We start from the raw sequence: 27,643 nt of genomic DNA on the forward strand, positions 1-27,643 counted from the left end.
CCGCCCGCAGTGCCGAGTGGGCGCTCTGCTCCCGCTGCGGCCGGCGGGTGGCGCGGAGCGGCCCCGGGAGCGGCGCCCCGGCAGCGGCGGCGCCTCCTCCCCCGCCGCGCCGGACTACAGCTCCCGGCATGCCCGGCGCGCAGGCGCAGTGGGCGCGGGGCGCACGCCGGGCCCGGCATGGCGGAGCCGGAGGCCGCGCAGCCCGGGCGGCCCCCGCCGGGCCCGGGCACGGCAACGGCGGCCACGGCGGGGGCGAGCGGGGTGCCGGCCGGAGGAGCGGGATCCAGCGACCCGGCACGGCCCGGGCTGAGCCAGCAGCAGCGGGCGAGCCAGCGCAAGGCGCAGGTGCGGGGCTTCCCCCGCGGGAAGAAGCTGGAGAAGCTGGGGGTCTTCTCGGCCTGCAAGGTGGGGGACAGCGGCACCGGCAGCGCACCGAGGGCGGGAGGGGGGGTTCGAGGCTGTGCATGACGGGGGGATGCAGGGACAGGCATGGGGGGTGCGGGGATACGGGAGTGGGGGTTCAGTGCTGTGCATGGATGGGGGATGAAGGATGAGGATGCTGACACGAGTGCGGGATGCAGGAGGGGGTTGCAAGGACGTTTGTGGGGGTAGGAGGAGAATTTAGGGATGCAGGAGGGTGGGAGCAAGGAATACACGGACAAAGGATGTGGGATGGGGATGTAGATGAGGTGCTGGGCTGTGTGCAGGCTGGGGCTGCAGAACAGAGTGCTGAGTTACCCGAGGGAGGTGCAGGGATGTCAGTGGGCAGGGGCTGCTCGGGGGAGTGTTGGGGTGATGGGTGATGCAGGGTGGGGCCTGAGAAAAGCTGGGCTGGGTGGAAAGGGGTAGGTGGGAGGCAAGGAAATCCTGTGGTCACAGAAGGTGGCAGCCACTGCAACGATCACTGCTGTCCCTCCTCCCAGGCCAATGACGCCTGCAAGTGCAATGGCTGGAAGAACCCCAACCCCCCCACAGCCCCTCGAATGGACCTGCAGCAGCCGGTGACCAACCTGAGTGAACCGTGCCGGAGCTGTGGCCACGCTTTGGGTAACTCCTGTGGCACCCCCTGGGCAGGGCGAGGGGTGCTGATCCCCTGGTGTCTCACTGTGGTGCTGATCCCCTGGGTGTCTCACTGTGGCACTGATCCCCTGGTGTCTCACTGTGGTGCTGATCCCCTGGTGTCTCACTGTGGTGCTGATCCCCTGGTGTCTCACTGTGGTGCCGATCCCTGGGTGTCACTGTGGTGCTGATCCCCTGGTGTGTCACTGTGGTGCTGATCCCCTGGTGTCACTGTGGTGCTGATCTCTTGGTGTCCCTGTGGTGCTGATCCCTGGTGTCACTGTGGGGCTGATCCCTTGTTCTCACAGTGGTGCTGATCCCTGAGTGTCACTATGGCACTGATCCCTGGGTGTCTCACTGTGGTGCTGATCCCCTGGTGTCACTGTGGTGCTGATCCCTGGATGTCTCACAGTGGTGCTGATCCTGTCTCGCTGTGGTGAAATAGGAGTTTCTTTGAGCCAGGTCTCATGAGCTTTTGGAGGTCTATTTCACACCCAAGATAGCTCAGCTACCTTAGAAGGCATAAAATCAGCAGGATGGCTTCTGTGGGAGTGTTGGAAACAAAAAAGGTTTAATAAAAGGCAAAATAACAAACTTTTTACAGAGAAAAACTCATCTAAGTGCAAAAAGCTCTCCCGCCCATAGTACAGCACTTCACAAAAGCCATTGGTTTCTTTGTTCTCTTCTTTTTCTAGTAAATTGCCCAAGCAAAACTTTTTGGCTCCCGTCCAATTAGCTATCCTTAAGTTTGAGGTGAAGTGCCCCAAGTCCTAGAAGGTGTCTTTTCACTTAATGGAAGATAAAAACTTCTAAGCTTATTTCCTTTTTAAGGGGACAAAAGGTAGTTTTGTCACTCCATCAACAAGAAGCACATTCCTGTGCTGTGGTGCTGCTCCCTCAGTCTCGCTGTGGCTTTCTCTCTGGCACAGCTGACCACGTGTCCCACCTGGAGAACGTCTCAGAGGAAGAGATCAACCGTCTGCTGGGCATGGTGGTGGATGTGGAGAACCTCTTCATGTCCGTGCACAAGGAGGAGGACACGGACACCAAGCAGGTGTATTTCTACCTGTTCAAGGTGCGTCTGGGGCTGTGCAGGTCTCACTGCCCCACTCGTGGGGGGACTTGTGCAGAGTTTCTGGTCATCGTGGGGGCTGCTGTCCCACTGTTTGTGCTCTGTTGGAGCTGGCACTGAAGCTGTGAACCATCCTGCAGCCCAGAGACCTGGAATGCTGACCCTCTTCTGGAGTGACTGCTCTCCTGGCCTGGAATTCCCTAAGGGGGCAGTTCTAGGGGATGAATGGGTGTGCTCCAAGGGCAGCACCGGTGCCTTCCTGGCTGTAGGAATTGGAGCAGCCCCATGGCAGCATTCAGCCACCTCCACCACTCCTGGAGCATCTGTTCCTGGGACTCTTTTGACCGTGTCTGCTTGTGTCTTTGTAGCTGCTGCGGAAGTGCATCCTGCAGATGAGCCAGCCCGTGGTCGAGGGGTCCTTGGGGAGCCCTCCCTTTGAGAAACCAAACATTGAGCAGGTGAGACTGCTGTCGGGCTGGTGCACTGCCCTGATGACTTGTCCTGTGTTCTGCTGCTCTTGCACGGTCCCCTCACTCTCTGGGAGGCAGCATTGAAGAGCCCAGAGCAGCCCCTGGCACCCTCCCACTGTGCCATCCTCTCCCCAGGGAGTCCTGAATTTTGTGCAGTACAAGTTCAGCCACTTGCCACCCAAGGAGCGCCAGACCATGTACGAGCTCTCCAAGATGTTCCTGCTGTGCCTCAACTACTGGAAGCTGGAGACGCCGTCCCAGTTCCGTCAGCGCTCCCAGAACGACGACGTGGCCACCTACAAGGTCAACTACACCAGGTGAGGAGGGCAGGGGGCCGCTGAGCCAGCCACCCTGGGGTCTCCCAGGCTGTCAGTCACTAGGAGAGCAGGCAGCCAGTGGGGCCAGTGCTTCTGAGTGTCAGCCATGCCCTTGTCCAGCCTGCTCCCAGCAGCATTGTCCCATTGTCCATCCAGGGATATGGTTGCTCTGGGGTCTCTGGCTCCAGCCCTGTCTCCAGAGCCTCTTCCTGTCCCGCAGGTGGCTGTGCTACTGCCACGTGCCACAGAGCTGTGACAGCCTGCCCCGCTATGAGACCACCCACGTCTTCGGGCGCAGCCTCCTCAAGTCCATCTTCACGGTGACGCGCCGGCAGCTGCTGGAGAAGTTCCGGGTGGAGAAGGACAAGCTGGTGCCAGAGAAGCGGACGCTGATCCTCACCCACTTCCCCAAGTGGGTGCCCAGTGTGGAGATGGCTGCTGGAGCGCTGAGGGCGCTCCTCCTTTGGGATGCTCGCGTGCTGATGTGCCGCTCCCTTCCAGGTTCCTCTCCATGCTGGAGGAGGAGATCTACGGTGAGAACTCTCCGATCTGGGAGGCTGATTTCACAGTGCCAGCTGCGGAGGGTGCCCAGCTGGTGTCTCGCCCAGGTATTTCAAGAAGCAGTTCCCCATGTTTGGGGGCTGAGGGATAAAGGGTGAAGGTGTGGCAGAGCAGTGGCAGTGGCTGGGCTGCCGTGGCGTGACGATGGCATTTCCAGTCACGGGCACCGTGGGTCTGTTGCAGCTGCAGTCAGCACCGTTGCTGTGCCCACCACTCCTCTCTTCAGCAAGAAGCTCAGCAGCAGCAGCTCGGCCACCAGCCTGGACACCAGCACCCCAGAGCCCCTGCCAGGTAAGGTCACACGAGCCCACTCCAGAAAGCTGGAACTGTCTGTGGTCCCTCCCAGCGCTGGATGTGCCACTCTGCTCCCATCCCAGGAGAGAAGAGGAAGCTCCCTGAGAGCCTGACGCTGGAGGATGCCAAGCGTATCCGTGTCATGGGAGACATCCCCATGGAGCTGGTGAACGAGGTCATGCTGACCATCACGGACCCTGCTGCCATGCTGGGCCCCGAGGTATGGCCTGCGGTGCCTCCGGCCCTCTCCAGGTCCCACAGATCTGCTTCCCCAGCGTGCCAGCCTGGAGCAGGCTCCCCCAAAGAGGGCGTGCAGGGCCAGTGACCCCCTCCCCGTGCCCCCAGACCAGCCTGCTGTCGGCCAACGCGGCGCGGGACGAGACGGCGCGGCTGGAGGAGCGCCGCGGCATCATCGAGTTCCACGTCATCGGCAACTCGCTCTCCCAGAAATCCAACAAGAAGATCCTGATGTGGCTGGTGGGGCTGCAGAATGTCTTCTCTCACCAGCTGCCCCGCATGCCCAAGGAGTACATCACTCGCCTCGTCTTTGACCCGTGCGTGGCTGGGGGGTGCTGGGGGGCCGGTGTGGGGGGCTCCCCTCACCCTCGGCCGTGCTGCCCGCAGGAAGCACAAGACCCTGGCACTGATCAAGGATGGACGAGTGATCGGGGGCATCTGCTTCCGCATGTTCCCTACCCAAGGCTTCACGGAGATCGTCTTCTGTGCCGTCACCTCCAACGAGCAAGTGAAGGTGAGAGCAGGGAGGTGGGCACACACGTGTGCCCCCCAAAGCCTGGTGCGGGCAGGATGGTCTCTCTGTAGCTGGTGTAGCCCCTTGGGCAGCCAAACCTGCTCAGCACTGGCCAGCCCCAAGCTGTGGTAGTTGCTCCAGATCATCTTCCAGCTGCCATTTCCATGGGTGGGAGGGGGTTGTTTATCCCAGCTGGGGCTGCCTGGGGGCGTCCTTGTCTCATGGTACTTCCCCAAGGGCTATGGGACGCACCTGATGAACCACCTGAAGGAGTACCACATCAAGCACAACATCCTCTACTTCCTCACCTATGCCGACGAGTACGCCATTGGCTACTTCAAAAAGCAGGTGGGCTCCTTTCCCTGGGAGCTGCTCCCAGCTCTGCCTCCTCCCACCCACGCCCTCCCACCTGCCCCGCTCTCCTAGGGCTTTTCCAAGGACATCAAGGTCCCCAAGAGTCGCTACCTGGGATACATCAAGGACTACGAGGGGGCCACCCTGATGGAGTGTGAGCTGAACCCCCGCATCCCCTACACCGAGCTTTCACACATCATCAAGAAGCAGAAGGAGGTATGGCCCAGGGGTGGGCACGAGGGTGGGTGACAGCCAGCCACCCCTCAAAAACAGGGGAGAGGTGTGGGGCTGTGCTGGCCCTGCGAGCAGACTTGCAGGGCGGCGAGGGGGCACATTGACACTGGCTGGGTGGGTTTGTGGGGTCCCTGGAGCATCCTGCAGCCCCCACTCATCTGCTCCTGCAGATCATCAAGAAGCTGATCGAGAGGAAACAGGCGCAGATCCGCAAAGTCTACCCGGGCCTGACCTGCTTCAAGGAGGGCGTGCGGCAGATCCCCATCGAGAGCGTGCCTGGCATCCGTGAGTCCTGGCAGGGGGCCTGGCAGGAGGGCTCTGTGCTCCCTCCCCATGGCTGCAGCGCAGACATGGTGACACTGACACTTGTCTTCCAGGAGAAACAGGATGGAAGCCACTGGGGAAGGAGAAGGGGTGAGTGCTGCGTGGGGGTGGGGGTAGACCTGCAGCAGCAGGGCTGGGGGTTCAGCTTGGGCTGTGCCTCAGTCTTGGCCCAGTTTTCCTGGCCCTGGAGTGGAGAGAGGCTGATGGGCATTGGCTTTGTCCTGCAGGAAGGAGCTGAAGGACCCGGACCAGCTCTACAACATGCTGAAGAACCTCCTGGCCCAGATCAAGGTGTGGGCAGGAAAGGACCCTCACTCTGGGGTGTCTGTCCACCTGGCAGCCCTCAGAGCTGCCTCCCTTGGGATGGGCTGTACAGGGCTTTGCCCTTGGGGACTGCTGGGGTGACCCAGGGTGTGGGGGGAGCAGGATCCCTGGGTGCTGGAGCAGGCAAGGGTTGTGTGTTCATTGCTCCCACTGCCCCCCACTTCTCCCCAGACCCACCCCAGTGCGTGGCCCTTCATGGAGCCGGTGAAGAAGTCGGAGGCACCAGACTACTACGAAATCATCCGCTTCCCCATAGGTAAGTTGCTGTGTCCAGCCCCCCAGGACAGGGTTGCAGAAGAGGGGCCTGAGAACCCCGCATTGATCGCGGGCTCTGTGCTGGGGACTCACATTTGGAGTGGTGGGAGCCTCGGGGTAGCCCAGAGTGAGAGAGGGATGACTTGAGACCTGTGGCTGATGTCCACCTCAGTGGCTGGGAGGGTGCAGAAGCGTGGGGAGGGATCCTGAGCCGTGCCACCTGCAGACCTGAAGACCATGACGGAGCGGCTGAAGAACCGCTACTACGTCACCAAGAAGCTGTTCATCGCCGACCTGCAGCGCATCATCACCAACTGCCGCGAGTACAACCCGCCCGACAGCGACTACTGCAAGTGTGCCAACACCCTCGAGAAGTTCTTCTACTTCAAGCTCAAGGAGGGGGGGCTCATCGACAAGTAGCGAGGGCTGGCCTGGACCTGCTGTGGCCACCGGCTCTCCCGTGGGAGGGACAGGGCTCCTGTGGGATCCAGCCCCACTCTTTCTGTTGGTAGGAGCTGCTGGAGGGGTTGGTGCTGCTGAGCAGCATGGGGAGCCGGGCTTTCCTTCCTGAGGAGCCACAGGGGCTTGTGGGGCTGGTGCTTTTATCCCTGAGGTGCTCTGGCTGCCTCTCCTAGGGAATGGGGGTGAGGCTGGAGCTGCCTCATCAGGATCTGCCCAGGGCAGGGACAGCACTGAGCTCCGCCTCTGCCTGGGGAGGGGGAGCCCCCTGACCCTTGTGCATCCCCCCTTATCTGGGATCGTGCCTTCTGCCCTGACTCCCTGTGACAGGGCAGGGACGCACAAGTGCTTTGGTTTCTGCTCCGTCCACGTGCAGGCAGCCCCTGCCCCCCACACTGAATGTACGGCGGGCTCAGCCCCGCGCTGCCCGCAGCGGTGCTGCTCCCGGGCCAGGGTCCTGCTGGGCAGGGGGCTCTGCCCTGCACACCCAGCTCCTGCTGCCTCTGTCAGCTCTTCCTCCCCCCGGGGCAGGTCTGCCTTCCCTGCCTGTACATCTTCCCTGCCTGCCTCTGCTGCCAGCTGGGGAGTGGGGGGCTGCCGGCCCCTGTCCTGCCCCTCTGAGTGCCAGGGAGGGTGGCTGCCCGGTGCTGCTCCCTGCTCTGCTCTGGCTGGCAGCCACCTCTGCTTGTCCCTCCCTTGCTCCCCCCTCCTTGTGCCCCCCACCCCTCTCCCTCCCCCCCACTCCCCCATTCCACTTGACTGGTGTTTTCATTGGTTTGTTCGTTTGTTTGTTTTTTTTAATAAATGTCCTTGTGCAGCCTCAGCTCCATCCTTGGGGCTCACCCCAGCGTGGTAGGCTGGGGGGACAACCCGAGACATTCTGGAGGGCACAGGGGAGGGGAAGAGGCACAGCTCGGGATGGGGAGAATGTGAAGATCCCCGTGGATGGGCTGGGGTGCACTGGGCAGAACTGGGGTGCAGGGTGTTGACAGGCGGGGGCGCAGGCGCCGTCTGCGTGCGGGGAGGTTCTGTGGGAGCTGCACTCGCTTTTGGTTTCGGTTCCAGTCCGGAGCCGGGGCTCCCGGGGGATCCCCGAGCCGGGCTGCTCGGCTGGGCTGGGCTGGGCTCGACAGGGCTCGGCTGGGCTCGGCTCGGCTGGGCTCGGCTCGGCTCGGCTAGGCTCAGTTGGCCCCAGCGCGGCCGGCGTGGCCCCCCCTTGCTGCTCCTTCTCCGTGCCCCGTCCGCCGGTCTCGGCGCCGCCTCCAGTTTCGTTTCCCGGCGGCTGCGGCGGCTTCGGGACGCGGAGCGGCGGGGATGGAGCTCCGGGGGTACCAGCGGGAGGCGGCGGCCCCGGCCCTGCGCGGCCGCAACAGCATCGTGTGGCTGCCCACGGGCGCCGGGAAGACCCGCGTGGCCGTCCACGTCTGCCGGCGGCACCTGGAGAGCCGGCGGGGCGCCAAGGTGGCCGTGCTTGTCAACAAGGTGCTGCCCTGCCCCGGGACCGCGGGAGCCACCGGTGGCGGTCCTGGCCGGTGCTGAGCGCGGTCCTGTGGGCGCAGGTGCACCTGGTGGACCAGCACACCGAGAAGGAGTTCCACGCGCTGCAGGACACCTTCGTGGTGACGTCCATCAGCGGGGACACCAGCCACAAAACCTTCTTCGCCGACCTGGTGAAGAAGAGCGACGTTGTCATCTGCACAGCCCAGATTCTGCAGAACGCCCTGGTCAGCACGGAGGAGGACGTGCACGTGGAGCTGACAGGTGGGCACCGGGCTACATTACCTGCTGGCCCCACAGCCGTGGCTGAGCCCCCGGCTGAGCAACCATCTCACCCCGCTCCCCTCCCCGGCCCGGAGCAGATTTCTCGCTGCTGGTGATAGACGAGTGCCACCACACGCACAAGGACGCCGTCTACAACAAAATCATGCTGAGATACCTGCAGCGCAAGCTCAGCGGGGAGCGGGACCTGCCACAGGTCCTGGGGCTCACGGCATCCCCTGGCACCGGGGGGGCAACGTCCTTTGAGGGGGCCGTGGAGCACATCCTGCAGGTGCGTCCCTTGCCCTCTGTCCTGTTTCAGCACAGCTTCCCCCAGGGCTCAGCAGGGTGTCCCTTGGCGTGGGGGTCGATGCCCAGGTGTGTGGGTGCTGGGCAGCTTGGAGGAGTCATCCCCAAACTCACCAGGTGAGCACCACGTGCTGCATTGTCCCGGGCAGCTGGGCTCAGGGTGGAAGCAGGGTCTTTCCCTCCCAGATCTGTGCCAACCTGGACACTGAGAAGATCACATCGGTGCAGAACGAGTTGCAGCACCTGCAGAGCCACGTCCCCCAACCCAAGAAGCAGTATGACCTGTGCCAGGAGAGACTGCAGGTAAGGGATGGCTGCTCAGAGCCATGGGGCTGCTCACTGGGTGGAAGATGAGACCCCCCTTGGACCCCCAAGCCTTGCTGGGTGAGGGGCCTTCATCTGCTTTGCTCAGGCCAGTGTGAAAAATCAGTCGACCCTGAGCTTTGGTGCTGGGGGATCCTGCGACTGTCTGGGTCCCACCGTGCAAGCAGCCACAATTCCCGGGTCCTGAGCCCCTCTCTCCTCCCAGGACCCCTTTGGTGAGCAGCTGAAGAAGGTGATGGTGCAGATCCAGCAGTTCATGGAGAAGCCGGATTTCCCACGGGACTTTGGCTCGCAGATTTACGAGCAGCGCATTGTGGAGCTGGAGAAGAGAGGTGAGGGTGTGGCAGCGCGGGTGTGACAGGGCTGAACGGCGGGGACGGGCCGTGACTGCCGTGTCCCCTGCCCCGCCAGCTGCAGAGATGTTTTGCCGCAAGACGCGGGTGTGCGCCCTGCACCTGCGCAAGTACAACGACGCTTTGCTGATCAACGACACCGTGAGGATGGTCGACGCCTTCCAGTGCCTCCAGCAGTTCTACAGCACGGAGAGGGATGAGAAGGACCCCACCGAGCAGTTCCTCACTGCCACATTTGAGGGTAACAGAGGGGCCTGGAGGGGGGTGATGCTGGCTGCATTTGGGGTGCAGGGCGTGTCCCTGAGACCCCGCTCACCTGTGCAGAGAACAGGGCGAGCCTGCAGGCACTTGCTGGGGATCACCGCTATGAGAACCCCAGGCTGGCCAAGCTGGAGGCGATCCTGCGTGAGCACTTTCAGCCCCTGGGCACTTCTCGTGGCATCGTCTTCACCAAGACGAGGCAGAGTGCCTACAGCCTGCTCAGCTGGCTGCAGACCACGGCCACGCTCCGCGGGCAGCACATCAGGGCCGCCGTCCTCACCGGCGCCGGCTACAGCAACCAGACCAGGCACATGACACAGGTGAGTGGAGGGTGGGCAGGAACTGCGCCGACCCCACTTTGCACATTTTGGGGGTCTCAGAGCCCTACACAGCTGCTGAAGCATCACCCCCCTGTCTACCCAGAACGAGCAGCAGGACGTGATCAAGCAGTTCCGTCAGGGAGCCCTCAACCTGCTCTTCTCCACCAGCGTGGCCGAGGAGGGCCTGGACATCCCTGAGTGCAACATCGTGGTCCGCTATGGGCTGATGACCAACGAGATTGCCATGATGCAGGTGCTGCCCCGGCTCCCTCTGGCCCTGCCAGGATCCTCCAAAGCTGCAGGGGTGGGACATGGGGGCTCTTGCATTCCCCGCAGGCAGCTCCTTGGGGTGCGCCTGGCAGAACATCTCCTTGGCAAGGCGCAGGGGAGGGTGGAGGTGGCTCCGTCCTCACAGGGTGGCACAGAAGGGTTGGCCGTGTCCCTCTTCTGTTGACTGCAACATTTGTACCTTGCCCTGCAGGCCCGGGGCCGTGCCCGTGCTGAGAACAGCGTCTACTCTGTCCTTGCCAAAGCCAACAGCAGAGAGGTGACCCGAGAGCTGCTCAATGAGGACCTGGTGGAGCTCATGAAGAGGGCGATCCAGGCAGTGCAAGCCATGCCTGAGCAGGAGTACTTCCAAAAGGTGGCTGCTGGGTGCTGCTGTGGGCACTGGCAGGGCCGGGCAGCTCTTGCTGCCTGCTTTGTCTCAGGGAAACACCAGATCCTGGGATGGGGTCATGTGAGGGGCCTGGGCCAGTGTGTCCCACCCTGCCTGTCCTGCTCTGTGCTGTTGATGCATCCCTCGGTCCCATGGATCTTACCGTGTCCTGTGCTGACCCCTGTGCCCCCCCGTCCCCCCCAGATCCGGGAGCTGCAGCGGGTGGCCGTGGCCAGCTGGCTGATGAAGGAGGCCAGGATCAGCGAGCGGCGGCAGCTGCACGACCCGGCCGCCGTCCGCCTGTACTGCGTCAACTGCAGCAGGGCCGTGTGCCGGGGCAGCGACCTGCGCACCGTGGAGGGCATGCACCATGTCAACGTCAACCCCAAATTCGGGTAGGAGGCTCGTGGGCAGGCAGATGGGTAAGGGTGGCGTTGCAGTTTGTTTGGGGGTCCCCTGAGGGCCCCCTAAGCTGTGTGTTTGCTGCTGGCAGCAGGAGCAAGGAGACTCCACATGGCTTCGGAGGGTGCTGATTAGATGGGGGTTTATTGGGGGTGCCACCCCCGGGAGCAGCATGGTTTCTGAGGGAGAAGGGGGGAAGGGGGACGGAGGGAGAGTCTAGGGAGAAAAGGGCCAAGAGCCAGCGTGGTCTTCCTCGCACAGCTGAACAGGGAGATTCAAGGTGGGCGCGGGATAAGACTTGGGCCAATGGGATTACAGATGCATGACACTTCAGGGGAGGATCACAGGCTTGGAATAAACATTTTCCAGGGGTGAGACATTTAACTAAACCGTAACACCACAGGGTAGCACCAGCCTGCTGCCAGCTCTTCTCAGGGACCTTGTACAGGGAGATTGCAGGAGCTTTGACTGCGGGAGTGCCTGTGCTGCCCTGTTTGTGTCCCCTGCACCATCATCCTTACTGTCTGGTGGCCCCTTCCTTCCAGGTCATATTACAGAGTTTCCTCTGGGAAAATACAGTTCCAGAGGACTTTCAAGGACTGGGAGCCCGGCTGCCGGATTTCCTGCAAGGACTGCAGCCAGGTGAGCACCACGATTCCCCTGTTTCTGCAGCCCAGCCCGAGCTGGAGGGACAGGAAGGGCTGTGCCTTGTGCCCCAGCTCACAGCTATGAGCTGTGTCCCATGTGTGCTGTGGGACACGGACACGGGCTGTCTCCAAAGGAGGGACATGCCTTGGGAGCAAGGAACTGTCCCCTCCCTGTGGCCCTGCAGCCTGGGGACGCTGTGTGTGCCTCGGGTGACTGTCCCCTCCCTGCCCACACAGGACTGGGGGATGGAGATGCTGTACCGGCAGGTGAAGCTGCCTGTCCTCTGCATCAAAAACTTTGTGGTGGAGACCCCAGCAGAGAAGAGGAGGTACAAGAAGTGGGGTGCTGTGACATTCCCCATCAAGGCGTTTGACTACCTGGAGTACTGCTCTGGCACCTACAGCCTGTCCTTCTAGCACGGGCTCTGCTCAGAAGAGGACTATTCACAGGCTACTTTCAGGGTGCTGTATGAAAAGGGGAGGCTTCCTCAGCCTTTGGACAGAGAACCATGGCTCGCTCCTCTCTTCCTTGCTGCTCTGAGCCCCAGCAGCACGTCCCAAGCTGGAGCCCGTAGCTGCTGAAGGAGCTTTGCTGCACCCATGTAGAAAGGATGAGGTGCTGGGATCGAAAACCACCCAAACCTTGCTCCCCGTGCTGCTGCCTTCTCCTCCACAAGCCTGCCAGGAGAACCATGGTTTCTGTGGGTCCAGGACACGGCCCAGTCCTTCTCCACTCTGATTTATGAACCTGATGAGTCTCCATTAAAACGCACGTGCTAGACTGAAGGGGAAGGGTGGCTGCATCACTCGTGGCAGGAGCTGGTTGGGTACAGGAGGCTTTGAGGGGGACACTGTCCCAGAGACAGACCCCGCTGTACCCTGTGCCAGAAGAACAGGGTCTCCAGGGGACAGTGAGGCTGCCCCGGCCCTTCCCCACCCTCAGAGAGTGCCCCGAGTGACCCGTCTCACCACCCACCCAAAACCCAACCCTCCCGAAGCACAGACCGAGCCTAAACCCCCCTGGGGCAGCCCCCGGGGTCCCTGCAGGGCTCCCTCGGCCTCACCTGGGACCTTCTGTGCCCGAGCTGCGGGGGCGCTGCGGGGCTTGGGGCAGCAGCTGGGACCGGGCCCGGGTGCAGGACCGGGCCAGCTTTGGGGTGGCGATTCGGTACCGGGGGATTCGGTACCAGGGGATTCGGAACCGGGAGATTTAGAACCGGGGGATTCTGTACCGGGGGATTCATTCTGTACCAAAGGATTTGGTACCGAGGGATTAGGAACCGGGGGTTTGGTACTGGGGGATTAGGAACCGGGGGACACGGTACCCAGAGGTTTGGTACCGGGGGGTTCGGTACCGGGGAATTAAGAACCGGGGGGTTCGGTACCGGAGGGTTCGGTACCGGAGTGCGCAGTCCCGGGCCGCCCGTGCTGCCCCGCCGCCGGCCGCTAGAGGGAGCCCCGGGCCGGGCTGGGGGATGCCCGGGAACCGGGAAACGATCCGGGGGGACCGGGAAACGATCCGGGGGGACCGGGAAACGATCCGGGGGATGCCCGGGAACCGGGAGATGTTGGAGGGACCGGGAAACGATCCGGGGGGACCGGGAAACGATCCGGGGGGACGGGGGGTGCTGGGGGGACCGGGAAACGATCCGGGGGATGCCCGGGAACCGGGAGATGTTGGGGGGACCGGGAAACGATCCGGGGGGACCGGGGATGTTGGGGGGACCGGGAAATGATCCGGGGGATGCTCGGAGAACCGGGAAACGATCCGAGAGGACCAGGGGATGTTCGGGGAACGGGGAAACGATCCGGGGGGACCGGAGGATGCCCGGGGAAGCGGGAAATGATCCGGCGAGTACCGGGGCATGCCCGGGGAAGCGGAGGAGGTTCGGGGAATTGAGGGATGATCCGGCGGAGGCCGGGGGACGCCCCGGCGAGTACAGGGGGCTGCAGTGTCCCTTCCCCGCGGGCCTGCCACACGTGTTGCTGCTGCAGCAAGCAGCGAGCAGCGCTCGGATGCTCGGCAGGTCACGGGGGAGCTGCAGAAGGGCAAGGACATGAGCAGGGCACCAGAGGCTCCCGCAGTGCCAGGCACACATAGCCCGCTCTCAGGTGGACGTGGCCTCGGGGAAACCAAACCCCTGTGCATCAGAAACTGGGTAATGAGGCCGTTCGAGTTATTTGTAGCTCCTTGTGGGCTGGGATGGCCTCTCCTCCCTCTCCCTAGGCAGGATCCCTCCCGCAGGGACCCCAGAGCGTTTTGCTCAGCTCAAATTGCCCTGATTTGTGCTTGGAGAATTCAGGTTGTGAGTTAGCCCAGTGGGTGCCCACAGCACTGGGTGGTGCAACCTCTCACCAGCCCTGGTAGATCCGTCTGTCCTTTCGGGACAGCCCCGAACCAGAATTTCTGTAACAAAACCTGTCCCTTTTTGAGGGGGTGCAGCAGACTCTATGGGATACAGGGCCAGGACAGCACTGTGAGTCTCTGTGGGTTTTGCAAGTGGGTTTGTATCCATTTTCTGCTTATTCTTCCCTCTGTGTCCCTGCTTTAACACCAGCTGCATCTGATTTCTCCTTCCCAGGGGCTCAGTCACCTTGGGAGCAGCCGAGCTGCAGCGATCGCTGCTGCGACCTTGCTCAGTGTCCTTCAGGGCTGGCGTCCTCCTGAGCCAGCATCCTCCTGAGCCAGCATCCTTCAGGACTGGCATCCTCCTGAGCCCGTGGCCCAATCCCCAGGCTGGAAGAAGTCTGTGCCTCGGAGCACCTTTGCTTATCTCAGCTCCACTCGTGTTGCAGCCATCACCGCTCGCTGCCTGCAAGCAGAGATGGGCACCATCAGCCCCGCAGCAAGCAGCTGCCGCAGCAACTTCTGCTGGCAGGAGCACCCTGAAGGGGTTTGCCCCTTGCCCACAGGCTGCCAGGACGGGCACAGCCCCAGGAGCTCCTGTGGCCTCCTGCCCCAGCACCCCCCGTGCCTCCGGCAGCCGGGTGTGCTCACAGAGTCAGGGCAGTGCAGCAATTTATTTTTCACAGCTCATTTCGTTTGTCATCAGTGCGTCAGAAAGCACAGATTCCCCTCTCAAGGCACCAGCTGGAAAACCTCTGGCTCCTCCACCTGGCAGTGCCTCGGGTCAGCCCTTTCCCCAGGGTGGAGTTCAGTGGGACTTTAGTGCTCAGCCTGTTTGACTTATTGGGAAGGAGCCTGAGATGTGACTTGATTACAGCATGCAAGTGTCTTCCTGGGGAGAAAACTGCTGGGTATTAAAGGGCTCTCTAACTTGGCACAGAGAGGAATGATGAGAACTGGGGCTGAAAGATAAAAGTCAGGCAGATTGAAATTTGAAATCCGGGGCGGGTCTGCAGCAAGGAGGGCACAGAGCAGCTGAAGCAGGAGCCCAGGCACCTCTATCAAAGAGATGCCTGGGGCTGGGGGTCCTGCCCTGCGGGTGGCTCCTGGCTCAGGCAGCAGCAGGATGAGCAGCAGGAGTCCAGTGGCATCCTGGGTGAGGGGGATGGGGACTGAATTTTGCTTCTCAGGCACGTCTGATAATCTGGCTCTTGCACAATATCTCTTCCAGAGCCTGGGAGCACATCAGACCCTGAGATGGCCTTTCCTGGGACAGCTGGAGTTTCCCTCTCTGCACCAGGGGAAATTCCACTCTTCAGAAATGTGGTATTTTCGGGGTCCCCAGATGGAGGAGGAATTGAGAATCTGACTCCATGTTCTTAGAAGGCTAATTTATTATTTTATGATATTATATTAAAGAATGCTAAACTATACTAATGAATAGAGAAAGGATACAGACAGAAAGCTACAAAGAATGATCATGAAAACTCATGACTCCTTCCAGAGTTCTGATACAGCCTGACCATGACTGGTCATTAAGTCAAAACAAATCACATGAAACCAATCAACCAACCAGCTGTTGGATAAACAATCTCCAAACCACATTCCAAAGCAGCAAAACACAGGAGAAGCAAATGAGGTAATATTGTTTGCCTTTTTCTCTGAGGTTTCTTGGAGAAAAGGAGAAGACAGGGAGAAGAAATCCCGGTGAAAGGATTTTTCAGAAAATATGACGGTGACACAGAAAAGTGCTTGTGGTGGAGGAATTCTACCCCAAAAAAGCAGAAGCCCTCTCCCCATTTTGTTTGTGCACGGGAGCCTGTGGAGCGTGCAGGGGTGTCCCTGTCCTGCTGTCCAGCGAGTCCCGCCGGGAGTTAATCCTGCCTGTTTGCATGTCAGGATGCTGTGGATTAAACAAGGGGATTAGCATCAAACAATTTCCCTGGCGCCCCGACCGGGAGGCAGGAAATACAATCAGTGCAGGTTTATTCTGCTTGGGTTCAAGCAGCTCCCTGGCGTGTGGCGTGCCGTGCCAGCCCAGCCAGTGGCACAGCCAGACACGTGCCCAGGGCACTGTGGGGGCACCGGGATGGGCATGGCAACACCAGGGGCTGCCCACCCCAGGGGAATCAGGGAGGTGCCCCTGCTGTCGGCACTCGGGTACCCGCTGAATCCTGTGCCCAGTGTGGATCCCACCAACCCAGACATGAGGTGCCAGTGCAAAGGAGCCATCCCAGCTTGGGGAAGGGGCTGCAGCCCTTCACTGGGCGTCCCCAGTAGGGTCCCAAAGCCAGGACTGGGGAGACTCCTGCCCCCCACAGTCACTGAGCCCCCTGGCAGCGTCCTTCTGGCTGTTCCTGCCAGCCTGGGCTCAGCTGTGGACGGCAGAGGATGGAACAGCCTCGCAGATGCAAAGGCAAATCTGTTTTCCCAACAGCTCCTGGGTTCCCGAGCCAGGGAATGGTGATGCTGCTCTGATCTGATGGCAGCAGTGCTGCAGGCTGCCGGCTTTCATCCCAAGCTTTGTGCCCACCTGCGATTCCAGGGTCCCCTGTCAGCACCGGGGCACAGCGCTGTGCTCTCAGCCACTTAGAAAAAGTGAAACAAACCCCCAAATCCCGGGGGTTTGGTGGAACAAGCTCGTGCAGCACTGGCTGGAGCACAACAGCCCCATGCCTGGCAAAGAGACTTGACTTCTCTTTGCACCCAAGCACTGTGGGAGCAGCTGGACTCACATCCCTACGTCCTCACTGGCCCAGATCCTTTGGTCCCTGGAGGTTTCTTGGCTGCTTTCCTCTGAGGAACATTCCCAGGCCAGCCAAGTCCCTGGTCAGCTGAGAACAAGACCATCACACATGCCCACCTTGTTTTTCTAGGAAAGGGCTAAAAATACCATCCTAGGGCTGTGTGGAAAGGCCTGGGCAGATCCTCAGCTCCTGGGAATCAAGTGATTTACAGCCCGTAGCCCGTGTGTGACCCCGGGCAGGGACAGTCCCGGGGCCAGGGCACGTCTCTGTGGGGCAGAAGAGCAGGGGGGCTTCAGCTCCCCCCTTCCTCAGTGCTGCTTGGGGTGGCAAATCTCCTTCTTGCCATTTTTAGGTGACTGTTTGGGCTGGGCATTGGCAGGATGTGGCAGGGAGGGGACCCAGCACGGTGGGGTGAGACCCAGGCACAGCTTGCAGGTGCTGGCACAGTCTGGGGCCTGCAGGGACCCCCGGCACGAGCTGCAGTAGCCGAAAATTCCCAAACAAAATTTCATGCACTAAATCTTAGGGCTGCAATTCTGCTGAGGCTTGGCTTTATAATTGGATCTGTCAGAAACCCGTCACACTTAATGTGCAGCTGCCAGCGTGCGTGCAGCTCCTCAGCCACCGCGCTGGCTCTGCTGGGCAACTGAAATCTGGTCCTGGGATTTTCCAGCTGGAGGAAAAGTCTACTTTGTGCCTAAACCTCTAATCCAGGGAGGAGGGCAGCCCTAGTTTTAACTCGAGGTGCCTCAATTTCCCTCTGTGCCAGGGAAGGCAGTGGGACGGGGATGATGCTGGCGAGGCGTGGGAGCCCAGCGTGTGCGTGTGTGTTCTTCACCTGAGTAATCAAACCCCTTGTGCAGCGTTTGATTAAAGGCCACAAAACAGATTATCTTTGATTCTTCCACTTTATTTTTGTTGCCTTCATTTGTCCCTTGGAGATGAGAGTTGCTCCGGTACTTATTAGTCACAAAGCCCCAACCTCGCGCTGCGTTCCTGCTATCTGAGAAATGAATTATTAATGGTGCATTAAACAGAGGCTGGAAAGGGGCCCTGGGACACTGATAATCAGGAGCTAATTGAGGAAGAAATGAGATACTGCTCCCATTGCACAGCAAGGACTGTGCAGTGCTGCGATACCAAAGGTGACCCTGCTAAAATTCCTGGGCCAGCTGCGCCCGGCTCTGCCTGCTCAGCCCTCGCTGCTGGGTCATGTGTGCACCTGGCTGGGGTGTTCTCCCTGCCTGGGGTGTTCTCCTTGGATGGGATGCTCTGCCCTGGCTAGGATGTTCTCCCTGGCTGGGATGTTCTCCCTGGCTGAGATGTTCTCCCTGCCTGGAATATTTTCCTTGTCTGGGATGTTCTCCCTGAGAGGGATGTTCTCCCTGCCTGGGATATTTTCCTTGTCTGGGATATTCTCCTTTGCTGGGATGTTCTCCCTGGCTGGGATGTTCTCCCTGAGAGGGATGCTCTCCCTGCCTGGGATATTTTCCTTGTCTGGGATGTTCTCCCTGAGAGGGATGTTCTCCCTGCCTGGGATATTTTCCTTGTCTGGGATATTCTCCTTTGCTGGCATGTTCTCCCTGGCCAGGATGTTCTCCCTGGCTGGGATGTTCTCCCTGACAGGGATGATCTCCCTGCCTGGGATATTTTCCTTGGCTGGGATGTTCTCCCTGCCTGGGATGCTCTGCCCTGGTCAGGATGTTCTCCCTGGCTGGGATGTTCTCCCTGGCTGGGATGTTCTCCCTGGCTGGGATGTTCTCCCTGGCTGGGGTGCTCTGCCCTGGTCAGGATGTTCTCTCTGACAGGGATGCTCTTCCTGACAGGGGTGCTCTGTCTCAGACATCAGAAAGAAATCAGACAAATGCATTCATGGCCCTGGAAAGCTGCTGCATCCCAGATTTTGATGGCATGAAGCAGATCCCAGGGCTGGCCAGGAGTGAGGGCACAGGCAGCTCTGTGTCCCCAGGGATGGTATCCCACCTCAGGATGCTGGATCCTGCCTGGGCCTCATCTGGACTCCTTCACAAGTGACTGGGGCTGAACAATTTCAGCCCGTTTTGTTTGTCCTCCCTGTTTTTCCACACAGCTTTCAGCTGGGCCTGTCAGATTCCTCCTCTCCCACTCTGGCTGCATTAAAGGCTCACCCCAGCCCTGGCACCACGTGCCTCAGGGGTCCCGTGGGACATTGCCACAAGGTCTTGAGGGTGGGGAAAGATGGGAGCATGGAGGATTGTCACTGTCACTGTCACTGGCCTCCCTGAGCTGCTGCTCTGACAATGTCAGGCTGACACGTGCCCTGCGTGTCCCATCACCTCCCCTCCCCAAACCCCAGTGGAGGGTCGGGTTTAGGGCTGTCCTGTTCCCCTCCTGGTGGGCTCAGTGCCACTTCCTCCCAACACCCAGGCCAGGCTCCCTGCTCCAGCTCTGCTCCCACGTCACGCCGAAGCAGCCGCAGTTCACCCAGACTCCTTGCATAAATATTTATGCACTGATGCAAGGCTTTTCTAAATATAAAGCTTTATCTGAAATTTCATTTAAACATTAAGTGTAGATAATTTATTTATAATTAATGTAGACATCAAGCCCCATCTCTGGAATGCCTGTGAGCTTTCATTTATAATTGGGAGGTAAGTCAGGAGCTAGAGGCTGGGCTCTTATCAGTTTCATTTTAATTTTCCTCCTACAGCAGATGAAGCTGGTGCAATTCATCTCTCATTAGGAGAAAGCACAAAACTCCCAAAAAATAACAGTTTTATGGGGAACCAGGTAATAAACCCATCTTTGTTCCTCTTCTCACCTTTGATAATGTTACTGGGGCTCACAGACCCCTCCAAAGCGTTGCTCTTCCTTAAAAATAAATCCATGAAAAATTAAAACCACTTGCCTATACAATAAAATTTACTCCCTGCAATTATGCAGAGGGAGCAGTTACCGGCCTTCCGTAGACTTTAATTAAAAGTTACAACAGGAATAACAAATAACAACGGCCATAAAATACCAGTGGCCTCTCCCCGACGGTGAATCATTGGTGCCTCTGTGGCTCGGGTGCCTCTCAAAGTGGGGCTGCTGAGAGGGGCCGGGGCCAGCAGCTTCCAGGAGCAGAGCTGGGGGTCCCTCGGGTGCCCCTGCAGCTGTGGGGGAGTTCCTGCACCCATGGGTGCCCAAATGGGGGCTCAGCTCAGCTCTGACCCCTTTGTGCTCTCGTTTCTGCACCCCGGTTAGAGAATGGGGGTGTCCTGCCCATGGGGTGGGGTCAGGGTCAGGGTCAGGGTCAGGGTGAGGATTAGGGTCAGGGTCTGGGTCAGGGTCAGGGTCAGGGTGAGGATTAGGGTCAGGGTCTGGGTCAGGGTCAGGGTCAGGATTAGGGTCAGGGTCAGGGTCAGGGTCAGGGTCTGGGTTAGGGTCAGGGTTAGGGTTAGGGTTTGGGTTTGGGTCAGGGTTAGGGTTAGGGTTTGGGTCAGGGTCATGGTCAGGGTTAGGGTCAGGGTCCGGGTTAGGGTTTGGGTCAGGGTTAGGGTGAGGATTAGGGTCAGGGTGAGGGTCAGGGTGAGGATTAGGGTCAGGGTGAGGGTCAGGGTGAGGATTAGGGTCAGGGTTAGGTCTAGTTTTAGAGTTAGGGTTAGGTTTAGAGTTAGCATTAGTGTTTGGGTGAGGATTAGGGTTGTTGTAAGATTTAGGCTGAGGTTTTTGGGTAGGGTTAGGTTTTGATTTAGATTTAGGGTTTGAGTTAGGCTTAGGGTTAGCATCCGGATTAGGGTAAGGGTTAGGGCTGGCATTAGGGTTAGGGTGAGGGTTAGGATTAGGTTTAGGGTTAATATTTCCCTGCTGATGTAGCTGTTCAGATCCTGGGGTCCAAACCCCAGTCCAGCTCCGTTGGCCTCTCCACATTCGATCCCTCAAGGCACGTGGGTCCACCCTGCATCACCGAGCCCTTCCTTGAGAAGCATCCTGTGGCAGAGTGGGGCTCTGGAAGCTGCCTGTGCCTGTCCCAGATATTTTACAGAGCTCATAGAGACCATCAAAGGCAGCTCACACTAAAAATAGCAGGTGCCCAGGCTGGTGCAGGGGCTGCCTTGGGAACACAGCTCCTCTGTCACCTGCAAACCCCTGCTCCTGTGGGAAGTGCTACAGCACTGGAAAACCTTATCCCATGTTTACAATGGCTCCAGAGTGCAAACTTTCCCCTTTGAGGACGCCTCAGGCTGGTCTGGATTCAATCACGGGCGTCTGTGGGGTCAGTGCCCCTCACCCTCTGTGGCTGTGGGGTTGAACTTCCCGGCCGGCCAGGGCTGGCCACTGCTCACTGAGCTGGTGAGAAACAGGTGAGAGCCAAGGCGCTGGGGCTGGTGCAGCTGCACTCCCCCATGCCAGCTGTTTGCTCCCCAGCAGTTTGGAGCTGCTGTGGTGTCACCTCCCAGCATCCCACAAGCCCTGTCAGCAGCGTGTCATGGCAATCAAGGTGAGTTGAACCATTGGAGCCCTGCTGGGCCCTTGCACCCAGGCTATGGGCTGGGGACCGCTCCTGCCCTGTGCAGGCTGTGGGCAGGGGTGGTGCAGCCTCCCTCAGCTCCCCGTGGGCTGCTGCTGCCCAGTGCTGTTCCTTTAACCACTTACAGCTGTCAAGAGTTCCACTGCTGCTCTCCTCATTGCCTCCCCTGGATCCTGGCTGTGAAGGTGCTAAACCCCCCCCCGATCTGGCTCTGAAACGTTTATGAAATCTTTATGGGCTTTTGAAAAGATATTAATTCCCTGACAGTGCTGCTTTCACTGGGAAAAAAAAATAAATTATGACTCAATGAGCAATTACAGCTCAACAGCTGCTGAACGGCCACGGCAGCTGCCGGAGCAGCTTGGCACGGCTCAGAGCAGTGGCCGAGGAGCCAGAGAGCCTTCCTGGAAAGTGCTGCTGGGCCTGATCACCCCACACCGACCTTCCTTGGCTGGCTTGGCCCCTGAGCACAGCCCTTCCTCTGCCCACCTGTCTCCCACGGCGCGCTGTACCCCTGGTCTGAGCTCTGCCCGTGCTGGCCCTGCCAGGAGGCAGCTCTGAGTGCACCTGGAGAGCTGGGCACTGCAGCCAGCTGCTGCTCTGGGACCCCAGTGGGTGCCGCGGGAGGGACCCTCCTTCCCTGGGCTCCTGTGGTTCCACATTTGGGATTGGCAATGTCTCAATAGGGTCACGTCTGGGACAGCTTGTCACCCCTACCCATCACCTGTCCCACTGGAGAGGTGCCACCACCGTGTCCCTGGGCAGTGCCAGCACCTCCCTGTGTGAGGCCACGTCAGAGCTGCCGCAGGGTGAAGAACACTGGTGTAACTGTAAAACTCCCTGTTTACTGAAAGCAGAGCTGCTGAGCTCCAGAAACACGAAGAAAGAGGAAGCGTTGCCCTGGCAGTGCCCATTCCTGGCAGTGCCCATTCCCTCACAGTTCCCTCCCTCCTGGCAGCACCCAATCCTGTTTCCTCAGAGGCTCCTTTCTGCTTCTTCAAGTGCACAAAACTGCTGTCCAGAACTGAGGATGGGCTTGGGAGAAATGTTGTGAGCAGCTCCAGTGTGATGGAGCAGGGGCTGGATGTGCTGCTCTGCTGCTCTGTCCCATGGCACTTCAGGCTGCTGCAGCTGGAGACGACCTTCTTCTCTCTGTTTAGAGTTTTGTCTTCAGCTTTGGAGATATCTGCAGCAATCCAAAATGTTTGAGGGTGACCGTGGACTTGGCACAAACCGTGTCTGAGGGATGAAGGGCTGCCCTTGGAAGGGGGAAGCCAGAGTTCACGTGGAGGGGAAGAAATGCATCCATGCTCCCCAGTGCTGGAATTCTGGGAGCCGTGGGTCAGCTAAGAGCCCTCATCTCTGCATATCCTGATCCCCATGCCTGGAAGGGGAGTAGACTCCCTTCCCTGCGTCGTGCTGGAGGCAGGATTTAGCTGTTCCCTAAATTTTACATCTTGAATTTCTAATTTGTAGTTCAAATAAAAATGAGACAAAAGATAATTTAGTCACTCCATCAACAAGGGGCACATTCCTACATCAGGATGAGGCTGAAAGGGTTAAAGTAAATGAAAAAAGTGTGGAGAAGCCCCAGCCCTGCCTCAGCTCCTTGGGGAGGAAGGCTACAGCATCATCATCAGGCTCCTGACAGCCAAGGTACAGTAAAGTTTGAGATCCATTAGAGCGCCTGTAATTATTTATAGGGAGGGAAAAAAAAACATCTTACATTGTGAAAATCAGATGGCACAGCAAACAAATGCACTGAGCTTTGGCAAAAGGGCTCTGAAAACCCAAAGTGATTTATGGTGAGCCAGGCTGAGGCTCAGCGGTGCCACAGTGCTGCTCCTGGGTGACAGCAGCAGGGAAAGGGACTCCTGGCGTGGACAGGAGGGATCCACTGCTGCTGGGCCACCTGCTCGTGTGCCAGGATCTCCAGAAGTAGCTCAGTCTGGGACTCCCTGCTCCTGGCTTCCCCCTCCCTGGCAGCTGGTGGCCCTGGAGCTTCCTGCAGGCCTGGAGGGGTTTGGAGCAGCACATGCTCTGCCCCCACTTCTGCAGCCTCCAGCCTCTGCCAGGGGCAGCACGGGGCCAATCCCACCTCTGCCTCCTGGCACCAGTTCCCTGTTTGAGTGGAGGCAAAGCAGCGAGCAGGCAATTCCCTGGGAGGCAGGAGCCCTGGGTACCTGCTCCGAGCAGAGGGCTCTTGGCCAGAGCAGCTCCCTCCCAGCTGGCCTCCAAAGCTCAATTAGCAGTTTTGGGAAGTGCTTTGAGAACCTCTGCAAAGTGTCCTGGCGGAGGGCAAAATGTGATTATATAACGTGTCTAGACAGCGAATTCCTTGGGGCGGGCAGCAGGACGCTTTTCTATCTCCTCTCCTGTGTCAGCACTGTGTGGCCCCGCTGAAAGGCTCTGGGAGCTGCTAAAATATTAACAACGATGACAGCGACAGGCCAGCTCAGACTTTTGCACTTAAAATTGTTGATCTTAGCACAGGGCTGAGCGCGGCAGCCGAGGCGCCTTTGCCTGGCGGCACTTTGTGCTCCAGCTGCGAGGAATGAGGAGCGAGCAGCGTCTCCCTGCCGGTCCCCTCCCTCCATCCCGGCCCTGGCCCCGCTTCAGCATCCTGGAGCAGCCGGGGCACGGCCGAGCTTCTGTCGGAGCGGGGGCTCTGCCATCGGCAAAGGACTGCAGCCCCCGGCGATGTCACCTCCCCGGAGAGCCGGGCTGCCTGCTGCCACTCGGGGTGCGGGACTGGCGCCCCTCACTCATCCTGCTGGGTCTGAGACCGGACCCGCCGTTCTCCGGGGCGCTGGTGGCACACGGCATCTCAGTACCGTGAGAAATTCAAGCTCCCTCCCCGCAGCGCCGCGGTGTCACCCTCCTTTGCGCCCCTAGGCACACACCTTAGCGACCCCCGAACCCCCCGGAGAGAGCCCGGGGAGCTCCTCTGTTCCCAGCGTCCCAGCCCGGGGCAGCCGTGACCGAGGGGTGCGCCACGGCAGGATGGCCCCGAGCCTCTGGCGCCGCTGCGGGATGCAGCACCGGGATGCAGCACCGGGATGCAGCTGCGGGATGCAGCACCGGGATGCGCCGCCGCCGTTCCCCCTCCCACTCCGTGCGGCGCCGAGGGGGGGTTGGACCGCGGCGGCGCGCGCGCTGCCTTCATCCCCCCCCTTCCTCCTCCTCCTCCTCTTCCTCCTTCTCTTCCTCCTCCTCCTCCGAGAGCGCGCTCGCACGGCCGGGAGCGAGAAGCCGGCGGGAGGATGCTGCAGACGGCGGCGGAGCCGGGCGGCTGGGCAGGTAGGGCGGGCGGGGGCGGCCGGGCTGCCGGTACCGGCGGCCGCGGGGCTGAGCTGTGTGGGCACGGGGAGTTGCAGGCTTAGGAAAGTTGTGGGAGGAGGGGGGATGCGCTGGAAGGGCTCCGGGATTCGGGATCGGGGCCGGATGTTCGGCCGGGGCGAGCCCCGCTCCCCGCGCTCCATCCCGGCGGCAACGGGCAACGGGGCAGGGGCGGCGGGGGCGGCGGAACCCCGGCCCCGCTGGCCGCCCGGAGGGGTCAGGCCAGGAGGGAAACTTGAGCGGAACTTTACCGAGGCCCCGGCGCGGGGCTGAGGCTCCCACGGTGAGCGGGACCCGCTGGGTGCCGGTAACCCCGGTAATCCCGGTAATCCCGGTTACCCCGGCTCGCCCCCGGGGGTGCCCGCAGTGTGGGGTGCACGGCGTGGGACCCCCACGGGTGCCGGTAACCCCGGTAATCCCGGTAACCACGGCTCGCCCCCGGGGTGCCCGCAGTGTGGGGTGCATGGCGTGGGACCCCCACGCGTGCCGGTAACCCCGGTAACCCCGGTAACCCCGGCTCACCCCCGGGGTGCTCGCAGTGTGGGGTGCATGGCGTGGGACCCCCACGCGTGCCGGTAACCCCGGTAACCCCGGTAACCCCGGCTCACCCCCGGGGTGCCCGCAGTGTGGGGTGCACGGCGTGGGACCCCCACGGGCGTGTGCCGGGCCGGGCTCTGCGGCGGCACCCGGCGAGGGCTGCGCTGGCCCCGGAGGGGTCGGGTGTGCGGCCCAGCGGGGCAGGGGGCAGGGGAGGGGTCCCTGGGTCACTCCGGGCCCGGCCGTGGTGGTCGCCGTGCACAGCACGCCCTGCGCGACCCCTGGATGCGTCCGCGCTGCGATCGGGACTGGGAGAGCTGCGGCGGGAACGGAGCCGAGGTTCCGGCTGCCTCCACGGGGACTTTGGCTCTCACGGAAAGGACCTTCCGAGAGCCGTACAAAAGCTCTTTCTGTGGGGCCGCGTCTCCGGGTGGGAGCAGCGGGGTCCCCTGCTCCAGGAATGTGGAGGCAGAAGCAGAGTGACCGCTCTGCCCCGGCCATTTCCAACAGCCTTTGCTGTTAGCTCGGAGCAGCAGGGAGCTCTGGTGGAAGCTTTTGAGGAGTTTGCATCGCGGTGGGCAGGGCTGGGGCTTGCTGTGCCCCAGAGCAAAGCCCGCGGATCCCGGCGCCGGGACGTGCCCGTGCCTGCCCTTGGCAGCGCCGATCCTGCGGGATGGGCGTGTGGGAAAACAACGCTTTGGCACCAGAGGCTGCGATCTGTTTCCAGAGCAAAACTTGAAAGTGCTGCTTAAACAGAGGAGACGATTCTGTGTGAAGGGTGAGGGGTTTAGAGCCCGGCGTTGCACTCTTGGGGCTGCCAGGTTGATTCACCCGTGTGCGCTGGCGCCTCGCTGCTGGAGCTGCCCCTGCGAGGGCTGGATGTGTCCGTGGGTCGCACGAGGTCTGGCAACACCCCTGCCCCACAGGGAGCAATTTTGGGTGAAAATGTGAGGCAGGACCTGCCCCGCCCTGCTCAGCACACTGGCTTCACCCCCTGGTTACTGGGATGTCCGAGCGAGGAGTGGAGATGTTTGTGAGCTGCTGCGTCTGCATGTGGGGCACGGTGCCTGCAAATAGCACCAATGGGCAGTGTGTGTGACAGCCTGCAGATAATTGAGGCTCTGTCCTGGCTGCCAGCCTGGCTGGGAGTTCCTTCAGCCACCACCATCCAAATCCACCACCACTGACTTTTTTTTTGAGTGACTGCAGGTGTTTTCCAGTGGAGCATCCAGCCCGGTGGCTCTGCTGAATGTTTGTCACTCGGGTGGAAGGGCTCCGTGGGGATGGAGGAGCTGTGTTGGTCCCCTGGTAGCTGCCAGTGTGATTCCGCCAACCAGAACCTCTCCTGCCACATGCAGAGTTCAGGGCAGGGTGACGATATCGTGTGCTGTGGATTTCGTGCTTGTTCCATAATCTGCCACGTGCGTTGGGAAAAAAAGGCTGGTGTGACCCTGGATGTGGCTCTGTCTGTGAATGCACAGAGCCAGGCTCTGCCTTAGCAGGGCTGTGACGTCATGGCAGGCTGTGCCTTCCCGCTGTGAGCCTTGTGCACCAGCATCCCTGAGCATCCCTGAGCATCCCTGAGCATCCCTGAGCTCACATTCCTGAGCTCACATTCCTGAGCTGGCATCCCTGAGCATCCCTGAGCATCCCTGAGCATCCCTGAGCTCACATCCCTGAGCTCACATTCCTGGGCTGGCATCCCTGAGCTCACATTCCTGAGCTGGCATCCCTGAGCATCCCTGAGGTCCCCCCACTGAGCTAGCATCCCTGAGCTGGCATCCCTGAGCTCCATCCCTGAGCTCCACCCCTGAGTTCCCATCCCTGAGCTCCACCCCTGAGTTCCCATCCCTGAGCTCCATCCCCAAGCTCCCATCCCTGAGTTCCCATCCCCAAGCCCCCATCCCCAAGCCCCCATCCCCGAGCCCCCATCCCCGAGCTCCCATCCTGCTTGGCTGGGGCTCCAGAGTGGCTGCTCTCTCTCACTGCCAGGTGCTGCTGGACTCTGAAGGGCAGCAGCCTCTGCATGGAGAAATTGGGAGCTGGTTTAATAATCCCAGAAGTAAGAAATGTTTCTGGGAGCTGGTGGCTCACTGGCCTCAGTGCTGGACTGTGGAGGGCTGCATGTCCTGGCCGTGGTGGGTGAGGGTTGGGGTCTGGCTGCTCAGGTGAGGAGGCTCTGGAATGTGATGCCATGCCATGCCATGCCATGCCATGCCATGCCATGCCATGCCATGCCATGCCATGCCATCCCATGCCATCCCATCCCATCCCATCCCATCTCTCCCTGGCTGATGTTCTCTGCCCATTTTATGGGGGCTCATGTTCTGCCCTGCATTCCCAGCTATCCCAGGACAAGGATCCTGCCAAAGTGCCAGTGGGCACAGGGACAGGGACACGGGCAGAGCTCATTGTGCCTGCAGCCACCTGCTGTTGGTGCCCATGGGCTGGCAGAGCCTGCAGTGATGCTGTGGCCCAGCAGGAGCTCGCCTGGCTGTGGCCACCTAGAGCAATTCCAACCCAAAACCACTCCTTGAGCACTGCCCCAGCATCCTCAGACATCAGCTCATAAAGGAACCCCTTATTTGTTGTATTTCTGGGGATCTTCCTCTTGTTTGGCTTTTATCTGATGCTTCTGGGGAGATCAATGTATTTCTACGAGTGCACAACACGGG

The 27,643-nt window shown here is 60.4% G+C and overlaps 3 protein-coding genes across 3 annotated transcripts in view; all 3 read left to right on the plus strand.

The window, feature by feature from the left end:
* The first annotated feature begins 39 nt into the window (after nucleotides 1-39).
* KAT2A (lysine acetyltransferase 2A) lies at nucleotides 40-7,291 on the plus strand. Its single transcript, XM_038162992.1, has 18 exons — nucleotides 40-405; nucleotides 924-1,047; nucleotides 1,989-2,134; nucleotides 2,500-2,589; nucleotides 2,737-2,918; nucleotides 3,139-3,330; nucleotides 3,420-3,526; nucleotides 3,663-3,770; nucleotides 3,857-3,993; nucleotides 4,119-4,327; nucleotides 4,398-4,524; nucleotides 4,762-4,872; nucleotides 4,951-5,094; nucleotides 5,283-5,397; nucleotides 5,490-5,526; nucleotides 5,664-5,727; nucleotides 5,932-6,016; nucleotides 6,242-7,291. Exons 1-18 carry the CDS (start codon nucleotides 178-180, stop codon nucleotides 6,433-6,435), a joined length of 2,400 nt encoding a protein of 799 aa, XP_038018920.1. The 5' UTR covers nucleotides 40-177; the 3' UTR covers nucleotides 6,436-7,291.
* Nucleotides 7,292-7,522: 231 nt separating this feature from the next.
* DHX58 (DExH-box helicase 58) lies at nucleotides 7,523-12,613 on the plus strand. Its single transcript, XM_038162924.1, has 12 exons — nucleotides 7,523-7,956; nucleotides 8,034-8,235; nucleotides 8,334-8,524; nucleotides 8,728-8,844; nucleotides 9,071-9,197; nucleotides 9,277-9,459; nucleotides 9,543-9,799; nucleotides 9,903-10,052; nucleotides 10,281-10,442; nucleotides 10,662-10,852; nucleotides 11,405-11,501; nucleotides 11,744-12,613. The coding sequence occupies exons 1-12, from the start codon at nucleotides 7,789-7,791 to the stop codon at nucleotides 11,921-11,923; spliced, it is 2,025 nt and encodes a 674-aa protein (XP_038018852.1). The 5' UTR covers nucleotides 7,523-7,788; the 3' UTR covers nucleotides 11,924-12,613.
* Nucleotides 12,614-24,288: 11,675 nt separating this feature from the next.
* ZNF385C (zinc finger protein 385C) overlaps nucleotides 24,289-27,643 on the plus strand; it is a 60,377-nt gene continuing 57,022 nt past the window's right edge. Inside the window, exon 1 of the mRNA XM_038162832.1 lies at nucleotides 24,289-24,392. Coding sequence (XP_038018760.1) covers nucleotides 24,356-24,392 — 37 coding nt within the window. The 5' untranslated portion in view covers nucleotides 24,289-24,355. The remainder of the gene's footprint in view (nucleotides 24,393-27,643) is intronic.

The sequence above is a fragment of the Motacilla alba genome, chromosome 27 (genome assembly GCF_015832195.1).
Source record: "Motacilla alba alba isolate MOTALB_02 chromosome 27, Motacilla_alba_V1.0_pri, whole genome shotgun sequence".
Taxonomy (NCBI): Eukaryota; Metazoa; Chordata; class Aves; order Passeriformes; family Motacillidae; genus Motacilla; species Motacilla alba.

Coding starts and splice junctions, on each gene's coding strand:
- DHX58 (XM_038162924.1), top strand. CDS start 7,789: ATGGAGCTCCGGGGGTACCAGCGGGAGGCGGCGGCCCCGGCCCTGCGC. Junction 10,053..10,280: donor ACGAGATTGCCATGATGCAG/GTGCTGCCCCGG, acceptor CTTGCCCTGCAG/GCCCGGGGCCGTGCCCGTGC. Junction 10,853..11,404: donor AACGTCAACCCCAAATTCGG/GTAGGAGGCTCG, acceptor CCTTCCTTCCAG/GTCATATTACAGAGTTTCCT.
- KAT2A (XM_038162992.1), top strand. CDS start 178: ATGGCGGAGCCGGAGGCCGCGCAGCCCGGGCGGCCCCCGCCGGGCCCG. Junction 2,919..3,138: donor TACAAGGTCAACTACACCAG/GTGAGGAGGGCA, acceptor CCTGTCCCGCAG/GTGGCTGTGCTACTGCCACG. Junction 4,525..4,761: donor CCTCCAACGAGCAAGTGAAG/GTGAGAGCAGGG, acceptor TACTTCCCCAAG/GGCTATGGGACGCACCTGAT.